The sequence below is a fragment of the Nerophis ophidion genome, linkage group LG19 (assembly GCF_033978795.1).
Source record: "Nerophis ophidion isolate RoL-2023_Sa linkage group LG19, RoL_Noph_v1.0, whole genome shotgun sequence".
In the NCBI taxonomy this organism is placed as follows: Eukaryota; Metazoa; Chordata; class Actinopteri; order Syngnathiformes; family Syngnathidae; genus Nerophis; species Nerophis ophidion.
The window spans coordinates 19,396,395-19,414,515 of NC_084629.1; the positions used below are offsets into that span (position 1 = coordinate 19,396,395).

Sequence of the window (18,121 nt, forward strand, 5' to 3'; positions counted from 1 at the left end):
ACACACACACACACACACACACATAAAGACAATATAACATACATCTATAAACGTGGATGCATATGCAAAAGTGCAATATATTTATCTGTACAGTTATTTATTTAATTATATCTGCACCTTATTGCTCTTTTATCCTGCACTACAACAAGCGAATGCAACAACATTTTGTTGTACTCTGTAATATAAAGTTCAAATTTGATTGACAATAAAAGGAAGTTTAAGTCATATATATCTACATACACATACATATGTATCTTTATAAATATGTACAGTATACAGTATATATATATATATATGTACAGAATACATATATGATATATATACACATTCATATGTATCTTTATATATATACATATCTTGTATGTATAAATATATATCTTAAGTATATATAATATATATACATACATACGTATATATAAATATAGATATATATATTATTTATATATGATATAGAGTATATTTATATATATTATATAATATATATTATATATATATATTATATAAATATATATCATAGTATATATATACAGTATATATAAATATGTATATAAATATACATTATATCATATATACAATATACATAAGATAATTTAAGACAAATTCCAAAAGGGACAAGCGATAGAAAATGGGGTTGAATGCTTTTTAATAACCCACAAAGGAATAAAAATGAATAAAAGAATATTGATGGTGAGAAGTTACCATGAATTGATTTACGTGGACCCCGACTTAAACAAGGTGAAAAACTTATTTGGGTGTTACCATTTAGTGGTCAACTGTACGGAATATGTACTGTAATGTGCAATCTACTAATAAAAAGTTTCAATCAATCAATCAAAAGTGAGAAGTGAGGCTACCTTGAGCACCATGCAGAAGTCTGTGGGAGCTTTGTACTTGTTCTTGTAGTCTTGTCCGCTGTACACATTGACGTGGTCCAGCTGGAGGAAACACACCAGGTCTCGGGACGCCTACAGGGACGAGCCACACGTTCGATGGAGCCATGTTTGTCTATAACAGGGGTCACCAACCTTTTTGAAACCAAGAGCTACTTCTTGGGTACTGATTAATGCGAAGGGCTACCAGTTTGATACACACTTAAATAAATTGCCAGAAATAGCCAATTTGCTCAATTTACCTTTAATAAATACATCTCTGTCTCTCTCTATATATATAAATATATATATATACATATATATATATATATATATATATATTTATATATATATACATATATATATATATATATATATATATATATATATATATATATATATATACATATATATATACATATATATATATATATATATATATATATATATATACATATATATATATATATATATATATATATATATATACATATATACATATATACATATATATATATATATATATATATATATATATATATATATATATATATATATATATATATATATATATATATATATATATATATATAAATGGGTATTTCTGTCTGTCATTCCGTCGTACATTTTTTTTCCTTTTACGGAAGGTTTTTTTGTAGAGAATAAATGATGAAAAAAACACTTAATTGAACGGTTTAAAAGAGGAGAAAACAGGAAAAAAGTGAAAATTCAATTTTGAAACATAATCTATCTTCAATTTCGACTCTTTAAAATTCAACCGAAAAAAGAAGAGAACAATTAGCTAACTCGAATATTTTTTAAAAAATAAAAAAATTAATTTATGGAACATCATTAGTAATTTTTCCTGATTAAGATTAATTTTAAAATTTTGATGACATATTTTAAATAGGTTAAAGTCCAATCTGCACTTTGTTAGAATATATAACAAATTGGACCAAGCTATATTTCTAACAAAGACAAATCATTATTTCTTCTAGATTTTCCAGAACAAAATTTTTAAAAGAAATTCAAAAGACTTTGAAATAAGATTTAAATTTGATTCTACATAATTTTTTAGATTTGCCAGAATATTTTTATTTTATTTTAATCATAACAAGTTTGAAGACATATTTCACAAATATTCTTCGTCGAAAAAACAGAAGCTAAAATGAAGAATTAAATTAAAATGTATTTATTTTTCTTTACAATTGAAAATAAAAAAAATTACTTGAACATTGATTTAAATTGTCAGGAAAGAAGAGGAAGGAATTTAAAAGGTAAAAAAGGTATATGTGTTTAAAAATCCTAAAATCATTTTTAATGTTGTATTTTTTCTCTAAAATTGTCTTTCTGAAAGTTATAAGGAGCAAAGTAAAAAAAATAAATGCATTTATCTAAACAAGTGAAGACCAAGTCTTTAAAATATTTTCTTGGATTTTCAAATTCTATTTGAGTTTTGTCTCTCTTAGAATTAAAAATGTCAAGCAAAGCGAGACCAGCTTGCTAGTAAATAAAAAAAATAGAGGCAGCTCACTGGTAAGTGCTGCTATTTGAGCTATTTTTAGAACAGGCCTGCGGGCTACTCATCTGGTCCTTACGGGCTACCTGGTGTCCGCGGGCACCGCGTTGGTGACCCCTGGTCTATAACAACTCTTTTATCATTAAGGGCCAGCTGCAAAGCAAGCTTACTTATTATCATGCTAACATCCCCTTATACTAACGTTAGCATGCTCACGTGTATGTTTACACCTAAAAATCATTGATTTGGATGCTTGGGGCCATTGTGGAAGTATGCCTTTTATTTGAGCATGCTAACGCTTGCATGCTAACATCTTATGCTAGATTTTTAGCTAACTGTGTCTGTTTGAATCTAAAAAATCATGTATTTGGACACTTGTCGCCATCTTGGAAGTATGCAGACTTGCACCCACCAGAGGCTCAGGGCGCAGACAGAAGGCCCATCAGAATTTCCGCGGAAATGTTCTAGCGATTATTGTGACACACCTTAGCTTTGCCTTTGGGGACATAGTAGATTCCAGAGGCCCGAAGAAGGAAGTAGCGCTTTTTCCATGACTTTTTGCCGTCTTCCTTCAGCCACAGCATGCCCTCCATCTCGGGCACGGACACAGAGCTGCCCCCGAAGCACTCCTGGCACACACAGAGGTAAGAATGCCTTTGAGAAAGCTATTCATGTCCTTCCTCCACGAGGTGGCGCACTTAGAAATGACCACAACAACACCAACCTCCAGCAGAGCCTCTTTGTTCCTCTCGGCCATCTCGCACGTCTCCTTCCGCCCCAACAAATAGTTCTGCGTCACACACAAAAAGCAAGTTGTAAACAAAGTACAGTAGGTAAGGATGTAGTTTTTTTTTTGCCTCATTCCTATGAGAATCCTGCGTGTGACTGACATATTTGGGAGGACGAGCTGCAGTGTGCTCAAACAACCACTGGTGGCATCTGTGAGCAGATCGTACTGTATCATCTCTTTCTGCCTTCTTCTAAGGGCATAGTGGCCACATGCGTGGACAACACCTTTCAGCTCTTCTTTCCAAAATTGTGTACACTACTGAATTGTGGTCTTATGGCCGCATATGTGGACGCTTATACTGCCATCTGGTGGTGTCAGAAGAAGAGTATAACATACAATGGAATTTGGTAAAAAAAAAAAAGTGTAAAAATAAGAATGAGCATTTCTCTAAACATGAAGAACACATTTGTTAATTATGGAGTAAGTACATCATATCAAAAGATGATTCTTAGTTTTTCTTCTAATTAGGGTCCAATAAGCCCAAATAGCAAAAATGTAGCTACAAAATAAAAAAAGCATGTAAACAAACAGCTTGGGCCTTAAGAGGTTAAGGGAGGCAAAAACTAAGCCACAACCACCATAGATAACGGTACCAATTCTCGCAACTTTTGTGTATTAATACATATTTCCTGACAACATTTTTTTTTATATTTTAATGTAACATTGAAGAAGGAGCTTTTTATCATAACTTTCCAGTTGTACTAGGGGGAAGCTTTGTCCAGGAAGCTGAATGTGTTATGTTGCGTCCTACAAAGTGTTTATACTGTACTTATTGTGCTTATCACACACCAGTTGTGTGATAGTAACGTTCATCTTAGTTGTTGTTTTCATTACCAAAGGTGGACGCGTTGAAATCGCCACGTAAAATCACTAATGCTAACAGTAGCCTGTCTAAGGCAAATCAGCAGACTATTTAGGAGTCTTCATTTGTTTACTTACTACTAAAAGACACGTTGTCTAGTATGTTCACTATTTTATGTAAGGACTAAAATGCAATAAGAAACATATTTTAATGTACCCTAAGATTTTTTGTTGAAATAAAGCCAATAATTAATTTTTTTTGTGGTGCCCTTTAATCAAAAAAGTACCAAAAACTCATATTGCCGGTACCAAAATATTGGTATGGGGACAACCCTAGTTCATAGTATCCATTAGTAACTCTATAGTAACTGTGAATCCTTAGTATGGATTTAGTAATACCAGTGCAGTCAAGTGAGGTAAAGTTACCATGGAGACAACTGCTGACATGTTATTGTTGACGTAACCATGAATTGATTAACGTGGACCCCGACTTAAACGAGTTGAAAAACTTATTTGGGTGTTACATTTAGTGGTCAATTGTACAGAATATGGAGTGTACTGTGCACTCTACTAATAAAAGTTTCAATCAATCAATCTATCAAAATGTTGGTGACACCTAGCTAACATGCTCAGACTCACTAAAGAGTAAGTTTGTACTCGGCCTGAAAGACGCTGACTCATCAAAGTGCAACAGGGGACATTGTACAAGAACCTCAGTGTGTAGCAACTTTCACACCAATAATGTTCTTTAGTGTGTGTTCAATAAAATGTAATTGTGTATTAACAAAATATATTTTATTTAACTGCGAGTTGATACTGATGACTGAGTTGTCTAGGTGCCATATTTTGTTTTCTTACACTTCTGAGTATCACTTGCAAGTATGCCGTCACTAAGAAGTAGTCTTTGCCATAAAAAATTGACTGTGCCAGTCTTGCCTTTTGTTGTGCCCTTGGTATTGTACAAGCCCCGTTTCCAAATGAGTTGGGAAATTGTGTTAGATGTAAATATAAACGGAATACAATGATTCGCAAATCATTTTCAACCCATATTCAGTTGAATATGCTACAAAGACAACATATTTGATGTTCAAACTGATAAACATTTTTTTTTTGCAAATAATCATTAACTTTAGAATTTGATGCCAGCAACACGTGACAAAGAAGTTAGGAAAGGTGGCAATGAATACTGATAAAGTTGAGGAATGCTCATTAAACACTTATTTGGAACATCCCACAGGTGTGCGTGCTAATTATTAACAGGTGGGTGCCATGATTGGGTATAAAAACAGCTTCCCAAAAAATGCTCAGTCTTTCACAAGAAAGGATGGGGCGAGGTACACCCCTTTGTCCACAACTGCGTGAGCAAACAGTCAAACAGTTTAAGAACAACGTTTCTCAAAGTGCAATTGCAAGAAATTTAGGGATTTCAACATCTACGGTCGATAATATTATCAAAAGGTTCAGAGAATCTGGAAAAATCACTCCAAATAAGCGGCATGGCCGGAAACCAACATTGAATGACCGTGACCTTTGATCCCTCAGACGGCACTGTATCAAAAACCAACATCAATCTCTAAAGGATATTACCACATGGGCTATGTAATACTTCAGAAAACCACTGTCACTAAATACAGTTGGTCGCTACATCTGTAAGTGCAAGTTTAAGCTCTACTATGCAAAGCGAAAGCCATTTATCAACAACATCCAGAAACTCCGCCGGCTTCTCTGGGCCTGAGATCATCCAAGATGGACTGATGCAAAGTGGAAAAGTGTTCTGTGGTCTGACGAGTCCACGTTTCAAATTGTTTTTGGAAATATTCGACATCGTGTCATCCGCACCAAAGGGGAACCGAACCATCGAGACTGTTATCGATACAAAGTTCAAAAGCCAGCATCTGTGATGGTATGGGGGTGCATTTGTGCCCAAGGCATGGGTAATTTACACATCTGTGAAGGCACCATTAATGCTGAAAGGTACATACAAGTTTTAGAAACAACATATGCTGTCATCTAAGCGCCGTCTTTTTAATGGACGCCCGTGCTTATTTCAGCAAGACAATGCCAAGCCACATTCAGCACGTGTTACAACAGCGTCGCTTCATAAAAAAAAGAGTGCGGGTACTTTCCTGGCTTGCCTGCAGTCCAGACCTTTCTCCCATCGAAAATGTGTGGCGCATTATGAAGCGTAAAATACGACAGCGGAGACCCCTGACTGTTGAAAGACTGAAGCGCTACATAAAACAAGAATGGGAAGGAATTCCACTTTCAAAGCTTCAACAATTAGTTTCCTCAATTCCCAAACGTTTATTCTGTGTTGTTAAAAGAAAAGGTGATGTGACGCAGTGGTGAACATGCCCTTTCCCAACTACTTTGGCACGTGTTGCAGCCATGAAATTCTAAGTTAATTATTATTTGCAAAAAAATAATAATAATAAAGTTTGTGTTTGATCATCAAATATCTTGTCTTTGTAGTGCATTCAATTGAATATGGGTTGAAAAGGATTTGCAAATCATTGTACTCCGTTCATATTTACATCTAACACAATTTCCCAATTCATATGGAAACGGGGTTTGTAGTTATTCCACACCAGCTGTTGGATTGCAATATGCATCTTGGTTGTAGTTTCCATGACCAATTTTAAAGGTGTCGAAAATCGCCCTGTAAAATCACTAATGCTAATGAGTAGCATGTATATAGCATCTCCAATGTAAATTGGCATTGAGCTAGCGCCTTTTTGAAAAATGGAGCTGCAGATTCATGTCAAATGATACCAGCCCAACTGGGTAGCGATTCATGTCAAATGATACCATCCCTGGTCAACCAGGTGACTCACCTGCGGGTTCTTGAACAGCGCGTACTTCTCTACCCGCTCCGTGAACATGAGGCGGTTCTGACTGTCTCTGGTCCAGTTCAAGAGGTTCTCCACCAGGTTCTCGTGATCCTCGAAGATGCGTTCTGATAAACAGAATACATTTTTGGTAAATTTGCAGATTATATGTTTTCATGCTGATAATCCTGTAGAAAATCAAACATTGCATGTTTTAATGCATTACAGTACTCTATTACATTACTGCACAGTACTCTTAACAAGTTAAAAAACTTGTTCGGGTGTTACCATTTAGTGGTCAATTGTATGGAATATGTACTGAACTGTGCAATATACTAATAAAAGTTTCAATCAATCAATCAAACAATAGTGCATTACAATATTGCATTACAGTACTATATTACATTACTGCATTAGAGTACTATATTACATTACTGCATTACAGTACTCCATTAAATTACTGCATTAGAGTATTTTATTCCAGTTCTGCATTACATTACTGCATTAAAGTACTGCATTGCAGTACTCTATTACATTACTGCATAAGAGTACTGCATTAAAGTACTCCATTACAGTTCTGCATTAGAGTACTGCATTACAGTACTCCATTAGAGTTCTGCATTACATTACTGCATTAGAGTACTCTATTACAGTTCTGCTTTACATTAGCGCATTGCATTACTGCATATACTCCATTTTAATTCTGCATTATGCTGTGTTTAAAAGTCAAGTTGTGATAGCAAAATTGTTACATTGGATCATTTCCTGTGGGAAAAGGTCAGTGTGCACGATGTGACAGGAAGTCAATCTGTCCCCCGGCGGCATGCTGCTGGACCGCACAGGTCTACGTGAGTCGTGAGAGCATGTGAAGGCTTCACGATGCACTTCCTGTTTCTCATAAGGACTGGCTGGTACAACTCCTGAAGATGTGGGTTACATCACACACATCACTGCACAGGAGTGTGTGCGTGTGTGTGTGTGTTTGTGTGCTTCAAAGACTGTTAAATGGAGTTGAAGCTGATATAGTGCATTGTGCCCCCCTAAGGAAAGTGTGTACTATTCATGTTTGCGAGTACACAAGGTGCGTTCAAGCACTGTGGGAACAGCAGCGATGCAGAAAAATAATTTGTGAAGATTTAAGAGATACTCCCACATATCTGATAGTCTGATACTGTCATGCTGCTTCCAATAATACTGATACTAAGTATTATTCTGACCATGAAAGGAGACGTATCTTATTCCAGAATGGTGGTGATACTGGAAATTTTGGTATTGATTTGATACCAGGCAAATGATCTCCACTATTCCTGATGTCGTTTGGGGATTCTCAATTATTTTCTCTCAAGCCCCCCCATAAAGGGACAATATTTTTTTTACGTCCCCACCATGAAATTATTTTTTTCACGCTCTCTTTTCAAGGGCAAAATTTTTTCACGCCTCAACATAAAAGAAAAAACATTTCACGCTCCCCCATAAAAACATTTATTTTACACCCCCCGTAAAATAAATACATTTTATGTCACGCCCCCTGTGAGGAATTTATTTTTTTCACGCTCCCCTAAATACCCCCTATAGAAGGCAATAAAATGTTCATACCCCCCATTAAAGACAACTATTTTTCACGCCCCCTCATAAAGGACAACGTTTGCATTCACACTACTCATAAAGGACATTTTATACGTACCTTTATAGAGGGCAACATTTTTTTCATGCCCCCCCATAAAAACATTTTTTCACATTCCCTTAGAGAGCAATCTTTTTTTCACGCCCCCTCATAAAGGACAACATTTGTATTCACACTACTCATAAACGACATTTTATACGCACCTTTATAGAGGGCAACATTTTTTTCATGCCCCCCCATAAAAACATTTTTTCACATTCCCTTAGAGAGAGCAATCTTTTTTTCACCCCCCCCCCCCACCCCCCAATAAGACATTTTTTTTATATTTGTATTATTGTATAAAGGACAACATTTTCTCAAGCCCCCCCCCCATAAAGGACATGTGTATTCAGACTACTCATAAAGGGAAACATTTATCATGCCCCTCTATAGAGGGCAACAATTTTTCCCATGCCCCCCCCATAAAGATTTTTTTACATTACTACAGAGCAATATGGCTGCAACACGTGCCAAAGTAGTTGGGAAAGGGCATGTCCACCACTGAGTTACATCACCTTTTCTTTTCACAACACTCAATAAACATTTGGGAACTGAGGGAACTAATTGTTGAAGCTTTGAAAGTGGAATTCTTTCCCATTCTTGTTTTATGTAGAGCTTCAGACATTTAACAGTCCGGGGTTTCCGCTGTCGTATTTTAAGATTCATAATGCGCCACACATTTTCGATGGGAGACAGGTCTGGACTGCAGGCAGGCCAGGAAAGTACCCGCACTCTTTTTTTACGAAGCGACGCTGTTGTAACACGTGCTGAATGTGGCTTGGCATTCTCTTGCTGAAATAAGCAGGGGCGTCCATTAAAAAGACGGCGCTTAGATGGCAGCATATGTTGTTCCAAAACCTGTATGTACCTTTCAGCATTAATGGTGCCTTCACAGATATGTAAGTTACCCATGCTTTGGGCACTAATGCACCCCCATACCATCACAGATGCTGGCTTTTGAACTTTGTATCGATAATAGTCTGGATGGTTCACTTCCCCTTTGGTCCGAATGACACAATGTCAAATATTTCCCAAAACAATTTGAAATGTGGACTCGTCAGAGCACAGAACACTTTTCCACTTTGCATCAGTCCATCTTGGATGATCTCAGGCCCAGAAAAGCCGGTGGCGTTTCTGGATGTTGTTGATAAATGGCTTTCACTTTGCATAGTCGAACTTTAACTTGTACTTACAGATGTAGCGACAAACTGTATTTAGTAACAGTGGTCTTCTGAAGTGTTCCTGAGCCCATGTGGTGACATCCTTTAGAGATTGATGTCAGTTTTTGATACAGTGCCGTCTGAGGGATTGTAGGTCAAGGTCATTCAATGTTGGTTTCCGGCCATGCCGCTTACGTGGAGTGATTTCTCCAGATTCTCTGAACCTTTTGATGATATTATGGACCGCAGATGTTGAAATCCCAAAATGTCTTGCAATTGCACTTTGAGAAACGTTGTTCTTAAACTGTTTGACTATTTGCTCACGCAGTTGTGGACAAAGGGGTGTACCTCGCCCCATCCTTTCTTGTGAAAGACTGAGCATTTTTTGGGAAGCTGTTTTTATACCCAATCATGGCACCCACCTGTTCCCAATTAGCCTGCACACCTGTGGGATGTTCCAAATAAGTGTTTGATGAGTATTCCTCAACTTTATCAGTGTTTATTGCCACGTTTCCCAACTTCTTCGTCACGTGTTGCTGGCATCAAATTCTAAATTTAATGATTATTTGCAAAAAAAATGTTTCAGTTTGAACATCAAATATGTTGTCTTTGTAGCATATTCAACTGAATATGGGTTGAAAATGATTTGCAAATCATTGTATTCCGTTTATATTTACCTCTAACACATTTTCCCAACTCATATGGAAACACTGTTGAACGACTGAAGCTCTACATAAAACAAGAATGGGAAAGAATTTCACTTTCAAAGCTTCAACGATTAGTTTCATCAGTTCCCAAACGTTGATTGAGTGTTGTTAAAATAAAAGGTGATGTAACACAGTGGTGAACATGCCCTTTCCCAACTACTTTGGCACGTGTTGCAGCCATGAAATTCTAAAAATAAAGTTTATGAGTTTGAACGTCAAATACATTGTCTTTGTAGTGCAATCAATTGAATATGGGTTGAAAATGATTTGCAAATCATTGTATTCCGTTTATATTGACATCTAACACAATTTCCCAACTCATATGGAAACAGGGGTTTGTATTTATAATAATAATAATAATAATTCCTACCCATTTGGATGTGTTCCCCCTTTTCAGCTTTTAAGTATGATAATATTTAATAATAATGATGATAATAATAACAACAACACAAATTCTTACCCATTTGGACTTCATTGATGGTTTCCACCAGAGACCAGTCTGGACTGTAACCACAGTGGGACTTCTCCAGCAAACTGTCCAGAACCTGGACCACAAATCAACACTCAATGTATATACGCTTACATCAGGGGTGTTCACAGTGCGGCCCGGGGGCCGTCTTTAGCCCACAGCTAGTTTTTATTGGCCCCTCGACATGGAATCAATTCATAAAAAAAAAGGTATATTAGATATGAAACCAATGTTACATAAAACATCGACTGCGTTACTTGTCTTACATTTACACCATGAACAGCAGGCTTAGGTAATAAGTCAGCAGTGTGCAGAGCAGCGGGCCGTACTTGTCATACAAAAGTTTACATCAATATTATATAGAAATACATTTGTCAATTTTCATTCGTTAAAATCTCATTTGTCAAACGTTTTTACAGGTTTAAACTGATCGCAATGCTAAGCATTGAGCTAGCGACATGAACGCCAACATTTACTCTTCATAGTTTATTCTTTATTCTATAATGTTGATTTAACACCATAACTACAGTACTTCATGTGTATATGAATATACTTTAATGACATATACATATACATATATATATATATATATATATATCAATACGTACATACATATACAAATATATATGTTTACACACATACATACACTATATATATATATATATATGTTTACACACACACACGTACGCACGCACGCACACACACACACACACACACACACACACACACACACACACACACACACACACACACACACACACACACACACACACACACATACGTGTTTGGGTGACATATGAGGACTTATGACAAAAACGTGACATATGGGGACATGCCTTTCCAATGGTCCTGCAGGCCTGGGAATCAGACGGTTAGTGAACCAGAATTTTAGAAACACAGTGGTCTATTGAGATTTTTGCAACTCTTTTGTTTTTTTCTGAACCTGATTTTTATGGTACATATGAGGACTTGTCAGGTTTAGGTGATAAATGAAGACCAGAGTGTTTAAGATTTCAAGTTTATGTGACATATGACAACCATGACGTCACAGAGTGTTTAAGATTTCAGGTTCATGTGACATATGATGACCATGACGTCACCGAGTGTTTAAGATTTCAGGTTCATGTGACATATGATGACCATGACGTCACAGAGTGTTTAAGATTTCAAGTTCATGTGACATATGATGACCATGACGTCACAGAGTGTTTAAGATTTCAAGTTTGTGAAATATGACAACCATGACGTCACAGAGTGTTTAAGATTTCAGGTTCATGTGACATATGAGGCTAATGACATCAGAGACTTAACAAAACCACCTGAGTTGGTTTAGTTGATGTGTTGTCATTTAAAAAAAAATCCCAATCCCATGCTACTGTAATCTAAAACCAAGAAGAGTTTAAAAGAAACATGGGTAAAAATGTAATTGTCGATTAAGTGTAACTGAATTGTTTTTGTGGATTTTGTCGCTAAGAATTATCTGGAATAAATACAAAACGCTTGCTGTTTATTTTGCTTTTTTAATTGCTGGTAACATACTCAAACTACCACAGAAGATGTGGGAAAACATTTTTTTTTCCTTTTTTAAATATAATTCTGTTATGGATGTAGTACTTGATGTCAAGCCAATCTCTGTCCTGTAGAGTTACTAGTTCTTTATGGAGGCAGGCTTCACAATCTTTTTTACCTGGTACTTTGTTGCCAGTTACAAAATGCAACATGTGTCATTCAACTGCTTCCACTTCTTCCCCTTTGCAGCTGTCATAAAGGAGACAAAATACAATTTCTTACTGAAGGAATAATGACTATAACACAGTGAAAAGGTGCAAAACGTAATATAATATTCTAGTAAATGATGTGGATTATTTATTTACCCCGCTTTGGAGTGGACCAAGTGGAAGAAGCTTGAGACATACCCACTTCCAGCGATTTGTCCTGCTGTCAATCTGAAAGGAAGAATTAGAAAACTGTAAAAGTAAACATTTAACATATTGTGCTTTGTGAAGCAGCGGAGTATGTGTGTTGTCTGTCCATTTATGAATAATGCAGACCAGGAGTGTTGGCTGAGTTCTTAACGTTTGCTTTCAGAGCGTGCATATCACAACATACAAGATGCCGTCATGGCGACACAACCTATACCGGGCTACCGCGCATGCTCGTCACTCCTGTTGCATGCTGGGTAGGGTAGTTCTTTTTCCCCCTGGCTCATAACATTAAACTATAGTACCATGTATATGCGTTCAGTTTATCAAAGCACCAAGCAAACAGATATGGTCATAATTATTTTAAGTCCACTACGCAGAATAAACACAACATTATTAATATTGCTACTACGGATAATTTGATCAAAAATTCCCTAAAACAGCGCACTACCTATAATATACGTTTTTTAAACATAAGATCCCTGATAAAAAAAAAATGTTTCTGCTGTTACCTCAGAAATTGCCTGTTCAGATGTTATGATTATGGCTCAGAGATTTGTATGTAGATTATATTTATTTTCCATAACAAACATGTTACCTTAAATACCCTGGCAGTGGCAATAAGCTTAAATGTTTGTATTTACATTTTTGGAGTTGATTTTCATAAAATATGCTATTTAACTGCTACTGTTTAACAAGGACTGATTTAAATTGTGTTTGCACAACAAATGTTTTGGCGCTTTTGTTCATGTGGGAGAATATTCCAATAAAGGTGCACTACACACTACTTTTGAATTCATTATTGGGCTTTGCGTATACAATGCAGTTAATCGCGATTAATAAGAGAAATCAATCAATCAATCAATGTTTACTTATATAGCCCTAAATCACTAGTGTCTCAAAGGGCTGCACAAACCACCACGACATCCTCGGTAGGCCCACATAAGGGCAAGGAAAACTCACACCCAGTGGGACATCGGTGACAATAATGACCCAGTGGGACGTCGGTGATAGTGCGATTAACTTCGATTAAAAATTTTAATCGTTGCCCAGCCCTAATATATATACAAAAAAGTTGGGAAAATTGTGTTAGATGTAAATATAAACTGAATACAATGATTTGCAAATCCTTTTCAACCCATATTCAATTGAAAGCATTACAAAGACAACATATTTGATGTTAAAACTCAAACTTTTTTTTTTTTGCAAATAATAATTAACTTAGAATTTCATGGCTGCAACACGTGCCAAAGTAGTTGGGAAAGGGCATGTTCACCACTGTGTTACATCACATTTTCTTTTAACAACACTCAATAAACGTTTGGGAACTGAGGAAACTAATTGTTGAAGCTTTGAAAGTAGAATTCTTTACCATTCTTGCTTGATGTAGAGCTTAAGTTGTCGTATTTTACGCTTCATAATGCGCTACACATTTTTGATGGGAGACATGTCTGGACTGCAGGCGGACCAGGAAAGTACCCGCACTCTTTTACTACGAAGACACGCTGTTGTAACACGTGGCTTGGCATTGTTTTGCTGAAATAAGCAGGGGCGTCCATGATAATGTTGCTTGGATGACAACATATGTTGCTCCAAAACCTGTATGGACCATTCAGCATTAATGGTGCCTTCTCAGATGTGTAAGTTACCCATGATTTGGGCACTAATACACCCCCATACCATCACACATGCTGGCTTTTGAACTTTGCGCCTATAACAATCCGGATGGTTAATTTCCTCTTTGTTCCGGAGAACACCACGTCCACAATTTCCATATATAATTTGAAATGTGGACTCGTCAGACCACAGAACACTTTTCCACTTTGCATCAGTCCATCTTAGATGAGCTCGGGCCCAGCGAAGCCCGCGACGTTCCTCTGTGTTGTTGATAAATGGCATTTGCTTTGCATAGTAGAGTTTTAACTTGCATTTACAGATGTAGCGACCAACTGTAGTAACTGACAGTGGTTTTCTGAAGTATTTCTGAGCCCATGTGGTGATATCTTTTACACACTGATGTCGGTTTTTAATGCAGTACATCGCTTACGTCCAGTGATTTCTCCAGATTCTCTGAACCTTTTGATAATTTTACGGACCCTAGATGGTAAAATCCCTAAATTCTTTGCAAAAAAAATGTTTAGCAGTTTTAACATCAAATATGTTGTCTTTGTAGCATATTCAACAGAATTGGGGTTGAAAATTCTTTGCAAATCATTGTATCCCGTTTATATGTACATCTAACACAATTTCCCAACTCATATGGAAACGGGGTTTGAATGTATTTATATATATATATATATATATATATATATATATATATAGCCTATTATTTGCGCACTATTTACAAGTTATGTACCAAAAACACGACCACCGAAAAAATACTTTGATCAATGAAAACAGCGCTGCAGAAACCGGCTGTAAACATCTCCTGTTTTGCTAAACATGAGTTCCAAACTCCCTACTGACTAACATGGATGTACCCTTACGAAAATGATGTCATATAAACTGATCTGTGAGAGATTAAAATTAATAAATGTCTTTCAAAATATAGGTTGGGTCAAATTTAGAGCATATATAGTAAAAATAGACATGTAATAACCTGTTGGAGGGATGAAGTCGGTTTATGGCTGTCATCTGAATCTAGAGAATGTTGAGATAGAACCTCAACAGTTGGTTTCTGCAACAAAACACAAAAATATAATGTCATAACTAATTAATTATAACATTCTCACCACTTTTTGTTGATAAAAATCTGAGCATACAATGCCAGATAAAGGGTAAAAATTATTACAGAGTTTCAGCTCTTAGACAATTCATTAAGAATGTAACACACACAAAAATCTGGTTCAGAAAATATGAGGACCTGAATTGAGACATTCATTTTAAAGCTTTGACATTAACATTGTAACACACATTTTCTGGTTCAGAAAATATGAGGACCTTATATGAAACACACCTAAGTCTTTCTTGCTTCAAACAATATAAGGACATGACGAGTGCTCACATGTAGAATTTATGTTGTTGACTTGTAACATCTCCTGTTTTGCTAAACATGAGTTCTAAACTTCCTACTGACTAACATGGATGTACCCTTGCGAAAAAGTTGTCATATAAACTGATCTGTGAGAGATTAAAATAAATAAATGTCTTTCAAAATATAGGTTGGGTCAAATTTAGAGCAGATATAGTAAAAATAGACATGTAATAACCTGTTGGAGGGATGAAGTCAGTTAATGGCTCACATCTGAATCTGGAGAATGTTGAGATGGAACCTCAACAGTTGGTTTCTGCAACAAAACACAAAAATATAATGTCAAAACTAATTAATTATAACATTATCAGCACTTTTTGTTGATAAAACTCTGAGCATACAATGCCAGATAAATAGTAAAGATTATTACAGAGTTTCAGCTCTTAGACAATTAATTAAGAATATAAAACACACTAAAATCTGGTTCAGAAAATATGAGGACCTGAATTGAGACACTCATTTTAAAGCTTGGACATTAACATTGTAACACACACTAATCTGGTTTAGAAAATATGAGGACCTTATATGAAACACACCTAAGTCTTTCTTGGTTCAAACAATATAAGGACATGACGAGTGGTCACATGTAGAATGTATGTTGTTGACTTGTAACATCTCCTGTTTTGCTAAACATGAGTTCCAAACTCCTTACTGACTAACATGGATGTACCCTTACGAAAATGTTGTCAAATAAACTGATCTGTGAGAGATTAAAATTAATAAATGTCTTTCAAAATATAGGTTGGGTCACATTTAGAGCAGATATAGTAAAAATAGACTTGTAATAACCTGTTGGAGGGATGAAGTCGGTTTATCGCTCACATCTGAATCCGGAGAATGTTGAGATAGAACCCCAACAGTTGGTGTCTGCAACAAAACACAAAAATATAATGTCAGAACTAATTAATTATAACATTAACAACCACTTTTGGTTGATAATATTCTGAGCATATAATTCTACATAAACAGTAAAGATTATTATAGCGTTTTAGCTCTTAGACTATTATTTAAGAATGTAACATTCACTAAAATGTGGTTCAGAAAATATGAGGACCTGGATTGAAACACTCATTTTAAAGCTTTGAATTAAACATTGTAACACACACTAATGTGGTTCAGAAAATATGAGGACCTTATATGAAACACACTGAAGTATTTTTTAGTTCAAACAATATGAGTACATGACAAGTGATCACATACAGAATTCATGTTGCTGACATGTAACATCTCCTGTTTTGCTAAACATGAGTTGTTATTTCCACACTGACTAACATGGATGTACCCTTAAAAAATGTTGTCATATAAACTGATCTGTGAGAGGTTAAAAGGATTAAATGTCTTTTGAAGTATAGGTTGTGTCAAGTTTTTAGCAGATATTGGGCAGCACGGTGGTACAGGGGTTAGTGCATGTGTGTCACAAATCGAAGGTCCTGAGTAGTCCTGAGTTAAATCCTGGGCTCGTGATCTTTCTGTGTGGAGTTTGCATGTTCTCCCCGTGACTGCGTGGGTTCCCTCCGGGTACTCCGGCTTCATCTTACCTCCAAAGACATGCACCTGGGGATAGGTTGATTGGCAACACTAAATTGGCCCTAGTGTGTGAATGTGAGTGTAAATGTTGTCTATTTGTGTTGGCCGTGTAATGAGGTGGCGACTTGTCCAGGGTGTACTCCGCCTTCCGCCCGAATGCAGCTCAGATAGGCTCAAGCACACCCCGCCACCCCAAAAAAGGGACAGGTAGTAGAAAATGGATGGATAGTAAAATAGTCAAGTAATAACCTGTTGGAGGGATGAAGTCGGTTTATCGCTCACATGAATCTGGAGAATGTTGAGATAGAACATCAACAGTTGGTGTCTGCAACAAAACACATAAAAATAATGTTAGAACTTATTAATTATAACATTATCAGCACTTTTTGTTGTTAACATTATGAGCATATAATGCCAGATAAATAGTAAAGATATTTATAGAGGGTTTCTGTCTCTTGTCCCGCTCATGTCTTGAGATGAACTTCCCTCGGTACTCGACCACAAAAGAACCTTTTTAAATTGATGCAAGAGCAAATACACCATATCCTGATAAAACAGTTTATCAATTAACAATGTTTGGAATATCTGTTTTAAAAAGGAATAATAATAGTCGTTACTTGACAAAAAATTCAATTACAAACAGAATTACTCTTTCATAAATGTAATTAATTATTAAATTAAGTACAAACCCCGTTTCCATATGAGTTGGGAAATTGTGTTAGATGTAAATATAAACAGAATACAATGATTTGCAAATCCTTTTCAAGCCATATTCAGTTGAATATGCTACAAAGACAACATATTTGATGTTCAAACTTATAAACGTTATTTTGGT

General features: G+C 36.0%; 1 protein-coding gene and 1 long non-coding RNA gene across 3 annotated transcripts in view; both read right to left on the reverse strand.

Moving 5' to 3' along the window:
- Positions 1–10,915, reverse strand: part of LOC133538122 (ras-associated and pleckstrin homology domains-containing protein 1-like) — a 20,968-nt gene extending 10,053 nt beyond the window's left edge. Inside the window, exons 1-5 of one of the 2 annotated variants that reach the window (XM_061879452.1) lie at positions 10,798–10,915; positions 6,814–6,935; positions 3,113–3,178; positions 2,874–3,017; positions 855–965 (exon numbers count right to left, since the gene is read on the reverse strand). In XM_061879452.1, the coding sequence (XP_061735436.1) occupies positions 855–965; positions 2,874–3,017; positions 3,113–3,178; positions 6,814–6,935; positions 10,798–10,801 (447 nt within the window). In that variant the 5' untranslated portion in view covers positions 10,802–10,915. Of the gene's footprint in view, positions 1–854; positions 966–2,873; positions 3,018–3,112; positions 3,179–6,813; positions 6,936–9,663; positions 9,872–10,797 lie in introns of those variants that run through there. The other variant, XM_061879453.1, reaches the window with a different exon arrangement.
- Positions 10,916–12,312: 1,397 nt separating this feature from the next.
- LOC133538123 (uncharacterized) lies at positions 12,313–16,769 on the reverse strand. Its single transcript, XR_009802934.1, has 5 exons — positions 16,549–16,769; positions 15,938–16,015; positions 15,328–15,405; positions 12,681–12,752; positions 12,313–12,564 (listed from the first exon to the last, which is right to left on the reverse strand). It is a non-coding gene; the product is annotated as an uncharacterized LOC133538123 (long non-coding RNA).
- Between the last annotated feature and the right edge of the window lie 1,352 nt (positions 16,770–18,121).